At 35.8% G+C, this 6061-nt stretch overlaps 1 protein-coding gene across 1 annotated transcript in view; it reads right to left on the reverse strand.

The window, feature by feature from the left end:
• LOC105623010 (protein tramtrack, alpha isoform-like) overlaps positions 1 to 4541 on the reverse strand; it is a 9768-nt gene extending 5227 nt beyond the window's left edge. The window contains exons 1-3 of the mRNA XM_012204413.1: positions 4230 to 4541; positions 3789 to 4142; positions 3230 to 3359 (exon numbers count right to left, since the gene is read on the reverse strand). Coding sequence (XP_012059803.1) covers positions 3230 to 3359; positions 3789 to 4142; positions 4230 to 4541 — 796 coding nt within the window. The remainder of the gene's footprint in view (positions 1 to 3229; positions 3360 to 3788; positions 4143 to 4229) is intronic.
• Between the last annotated feature and the right edge of the window lie 1520 nt (positions 4542 to 6061).

The following is a 6061-nucleotide window of genomic DNA, read 5'->3' on the forward strand; positions in this document are numbered from 1 at the left end:
CTTACTACGATATAAGTTAATAATTAATATTATTNTTTACTTATTATTATATATATATATATATATATATATATATATATATATATATACATACACACATAGTGTTTGATTAGACAAACAAAAGTATTTTTAAAGTGCTTTTTCAATATTTCAACGTAAAGAAATTCATCTTAGATAGAAAGTTCTATAATCCCTTTACCTTTTTAAAAAATTAATTGAATTCAATTTTTTAAAATCGTCTATAGAAAAAATATATGATATAGCTGAGAGACAATTAATTAAGAGATGCGATTGTGTCTTGCGACAAATGTACATGACATTGGGCAGAGAGAAATACTTAAAAATCTGAGTGGCCAGGCGAAAAAGGTGTCTAAAATTAAGAAGTTCGACTTTTCAATGTCTTGCACAAGTCGTGGTAAATTCAGTTGTATGTAAGGAACAGGAAAGGAAAGAAAAAGGTGAATAGAGAAGAATATTTTTCAAGCTCATCTATACAAGCGACTTTCCGGATAGGGTACAGTTCACATGGTATTGTAATTAACGCCATGCAGATTAATCGGCATCGTAGAGCTCGGTAACGTATAGTCTGTATGCCTGTCAATATAACCACTCAGCATCGTGTGGGGACTGTGGCTTGTCAGCATAGTGTGCGTAGTGTGCGTAGTATGTGTGTTATGTGTGCTATGTGGAGTTGTGGGCGGGCCCATAGGCGTTGGGCTTTGCGAGTTCATAGGCTGCGCCGGGGGTGCCGGCGGCGGCGAGGAATTGACCTCCTGTTTAACGCGGGACTTGAGGCTGGGCCGATTGTTCGGATAGCCGCGTTTCTTGTACTCAAGCCAAAGCGTTCGATTATTCACGCCGAACATCCTGGCCGCTTTGCAAAATCCTATACCACCGTAACGCACGGCATCAAGCGCGCGTATAAAATTCTCATCTGCCTGCGGATTAGTCGAACGCTTCCTCTTAATCGCAGTCTGCGGGCTGGCGCAAGGGCTCTGGCAATTGCTTGGGCACTGCGCCGATGGCGAGGGGCCACCCGACGACGCGTGCTGCAACGTCCCGTGGGAGGAGTTCGGATAGTTCGTCAGGGCGCAACTGGAACCAGTCGTGCTGGTACCAGAGTACTGATCGCTGATGGTCGAAGATGCTGTTATTTCGGGCGTCGTAAATGCTGACGACGCTTGGATCGACAGATTCGTTTGACACGAGGACAGAGCGAAACGTGTCGGATGATATGTGTGCTCCATAATAGTCCATTGTAATCCTGTAGAACAGACCGATTCAACTTTGGTCAGAGCACAGGAATTATTAACCCGTTTTGCGTTTACAGCAAAGGTAAATGATAAAGTCGGAGAGAGAAAGAGAAAGAGAGAAAGAGTAATATGAGAGAGTAATATTACGAAACATTATAAAATAAACTATAAGCAAAGAAGTCTCTTTATAATTTCGATTTATATTTAAATTTATTTTGATAATTATGAGATTCGTTCGATTCATTGATACAGTAATTAAATCTCATATAAAAATTTTATTTCACTTATATATTACGTCAAAAACTTTAATTCAAAAGATGCAATTTTTACACAATTATATTGCACTATTAATAACTTGAACTATGAACAATAACGAATGTCATATATCGGCATATCTGTTTATATAAAACAAGGCATACATAAATTATGATCTAATCGAAAGAAAATAGTTTATTCTATGATATGTAGAAAAATAATACTAAGCTAAATAAGCGAAAGATGATAGATTAAAAATAAAATCTTGTGAAGAGACGATATATGAGCGTATTAAATATGGAGTTGCGGCATGGCACAGATACATTTTTAAGCACATCATTGTTTATATTAAAATATGTGTACGGCATTTGTTACATTTATAGGGCAGAATAAGGCACACATACATAACTTCGTTAATGTCAAAGGCCCGATATGTATATCTCTTGCGGAAATATAACATACTATGTGCTATGTATCTGTGTACCATGGTGATCTTTCTTTTATGAATGACAAACAATATTTTCTTTGCACATTCGCATTATTAGAATTTCAATTCCGGAAATTTCGCTCTATTTTCATGTCAAACGTCTGTTGATTCTCCTTGTGCAATACATTTAAACGCATCTGTGCCAGCATATAATGTGTGTAACTTTCGCTTATCGACATGCAGTTCAAATACCCACCACAGTCAGTATGCATAATTCAAATAACAATTGTTGGAGAGATTTGCTTAAAGGGGGAAGGTGTCATGCAATTTGCCAAAGTTGCCGGAGCATTCTGCATGGATTTACAATGTACAGTCTACTAAGAAAGAAATTATATTATTAAATCTATAATGTAGCTAAACATTCACGCATGACACATTTCCCATTAAATTAAAAACTGTATCTTCAAATTTTCTTTATGCCACACAATCAACTAGATTATTAACGCTCTACTTTAATCAATCTATTATAATAGATAAAATATTTATCTACTTTATTTTTATGAAGACAGAAAAATGTTTGATAAATAATAAGTTTAATATAATGAATATATATATTTTTTATTCTATATAACTCATATAACTCTTTCTCTTTTAATTTGAATTAAAAAACAGAAAATAGATAGTCCAAAAATTATATAATTTTAAAAAATATAAAAATAGGAAGAGCTTTTTTAATTGTAATTTTTGAACTTTTACTTTTGATATACATTAATATCACATGTATACATTAATTTATAATGTATGATTTTATTTGACTCGCATAAAATATATACAAATCTATTATGTGCTTTGAATATGTTTAATGTGAATAAGTATTAAAGTTTTGAATCTATTTTCATAAAATATAATTTATATAAATATTCAAATAATTGCACATTTTAAATTATATTAGACAAATTATAATGTCACATAAACATAAGATGCACAATCAAAACACATGTAAAAAATATTTAGGGAAATATATATATAAAAAAAAATTTTTCATCTATATGTGTGAAGGAAAACTTCAATTCACAGCCATGTACAAAATTATACATGCAGCATAAAAAAAAGTAATGTGGTAAAATTATTTGCCTTTATAGTTTTATATATTAATTTCTAATATATCAATTTTTTCTTTGTAGCATGTAGTTTATATTCTAAGTAATATCTGAATATGTGTGACTCTCTCCTTTAAATAATCTTATAGAGATTTATATTTGAACAGCATAAAACATATTTATTGACATCTTACCTTGATGAACAGGTGGTTGCGAAGACACAGAACTTTGTCCAATGTTTCCTGCCGATTGTTGACTTACATCTTGAATAGAACCGTCACTTTGGGCTGGCGTATTAGCAGAACTAGTTTCCATATTACTCATCTAAAATATAATATATTACATGTTATTTGAAAACATTTTATATTTTTACAATTTTGACTAACACTTGTGATTTAACTATTTAAAAATTACAAAATTGTGATTAAATAATGAGCGCGAGTGTGACGTAGCAGACAGCGCACTCTGCTATACTAGAAATTCCGGGTTCGATCCTCGGCAGAACCGAAAATTTTTGTATGTTATAGCTCCTTTCGAGAGGCAATGGCAAACTACTGAATAGTATGTTTGCTCTGGAAACTTCTCTATCAATTCGTCGTTCGGAATCAATGTTAAACTATAAATCCCATATGACTGTGTACAATCAGCGGATGTACCACAGGCATATGAGAGAAGTCACCACACTCCGCCACAAGCAATAGGACTAAGAAGAAGATTAAACAATACAAGCACCATACATCAATATTTACTTACAATTGATATTTGATCTTCGTCAATACTGCCTTGAGATTCTGTGCTGGTGTTTACTGGTCGCCTCAAATTCTCTCCACTCTCTTGCGATACAATGAGGGGTTCAGGTTTGACAATGTTAGTAGCCACTAATGTGATTTCATTCATTTCTTCTGGTTTATCACCTGAACCAGACGTTGAACCAGTTGAAGACTTTCTTAACCTTTTTCTGCGAAAAGAAGGAGATAATGGAGAAGGACTTGGCGAACAGGATTCGCCGCGATCCCCTCCACCTGTTTCGCTGCTTCCACTTGGCCATTTAGTTAATGACGCTGTATGCATTTCCGCGAGTCCCTTTATCTTTAAGCTCTCCGCCGTCTGTTAAATAAATAAGATGTTACTCATCAAGATTCACAAAGTATAACAACAAATTGTTGATTACTCAAATGAAACATTTTATTTTACCTTTATGATAGATGGTAATTGCTCTTGAGATATGTTCACTTCTCCGTAATACATAAAATCCACCATAATCTTGAGGTCGGAAAACTTGATATCTTTGAGTATGACAATAGGATGCTGACAAGGATTCACTGTGAATAGTGACTGAAAGTATGTGCTGCATGCTGACAGTACGACTTTATGAGCCTGAATCTGCCTGCCTTCAGCAGCGAGAGTGACATCTACTAGAGTCTCATTATTCAACAAATTGGAAAAAACTGAGATGAAATTCGGTTGATGATTGTTCCATCGCAAACAGAATTGTTGCATAGACATTGTGATAACGTAGGAAGAATCTTTCGTGAACTTTGACTGCAACATGAAAGAAAAACACAGTTAAGCAAACATATAACGTTAAATATTATAAACAACACAATGTCATAAACAATCTAACAGAAAGATTGGACAGGAATTCCTTTTATAAGAAGATTATCATTAGATATTGTTTAACACATATCTCATTATAAGAAACATTATAAGAAGACATTAATCTCTCTCAAAAATCGAATATTTAAAACTTTTGCTAAAAATTGCTTAAAATAAATGATCAACTTACAGAATATTATGGTAACATTATGGAAAGAAAATCATTGAGTAACAAAAAAAATATTTTTCTCTGATCAAATGGAAAATATCTTGGCTAACAAAGCTCATGAAGATGACACATATGAATACTTCGCGAATGATAAATGATCTAATGAGACTCCTGATTAAAAAGGAGTCATGAAAGTATGACGCAGAGGCAGGTGCGAAATGTCATGCGAGGCGACATGTCATCGAGGTGTCGACGAGCTTCGGCGACGCTGCTCGACGTCGATGTTCGAGATGGACATGACAATAAACAACAACGATGCACAAGAGGTTCGGTTAAGAAATCTTTCTTCGTACTTTCGTGCGTAGCTGATGTAAATAATGTTGATGATCGCGACGATGATCGGCGGACGATGATGCTGGGAAAAAGAAAGAGAGAGAGAGAGATAGAGAGAGATAGAGAGAGAGAACGAGAAAGACAAAGACAAAGGGGAAAGAGAGGAACGCTCACTCTTGGTCGCGATGCACTTGGTCGTCGTCGTCGTCGCGTTGTGACGAGGGTAATATGCCGGTCTCGCTCAAAGGACGCACCTCACCGCTGCCACCATGGACTCCGTGAAATTTTCCACAACAGACTGAACGATGACGCTTGTGTAATTCGTGAGTGACGTCATGGGCGAGGAAAGAGGATTTTGCGCGACGACGCCACGACTGCCGGGGGAGACGCGCGCGCGGCCCCGAATTCGCTGTCGTTCGCCGTGAGCAGACACCGAACGATGGACGTCAAACACATACACACGAACCCACGCACACGCGCACGCACGCAAGCACGCACGTCACGCGGGAGGATTGCGTGGGATTATGTGTGGTTGCGTGTGATCGAAAAATTTCGCGAGATCTTATCAACGTGCGTCTCACAAAATCTAACTTGATCAATATAGCGGCCGACTGACGCCGCCATCTATCGAGCGATCCACGTGAACGTGAATGCACGGTGGTTTTTCGAAACTGAGCGAGATACCTTGTTTTTCGCGAAACTTAATTTTTGGACAAGAAATGTTCGACAATTTATGAAAATGTTATTTTAATTAATTTAAATAATTAATTAATTAGTGTAATAAACGTTGCTTAAATCAGATTTCGATTATTTCTCTTACAAAATTATCAAATTTTTATTTTCTCATTTTAAAGGTTTGCATCAAACGTTAACGTTATTTTAACTTTAAGCGAGGCTTTTTACTTTCTCTTTTTTCTCTCTCTCTCTC

The sequence above is a fragment of the Atta cephalotes genome (genome assembly GCF_000143395.1).
Source record: "Atta cephalotes unplaced genomic scaffold scaffold00052, whole genome shotgun sequence".
Lineage (NCBI taxonomy): Eukaryota > Metazoa > Arthropoda > Insecta > Hymenoptera > Formicidae > Atta > Atta cephalotes.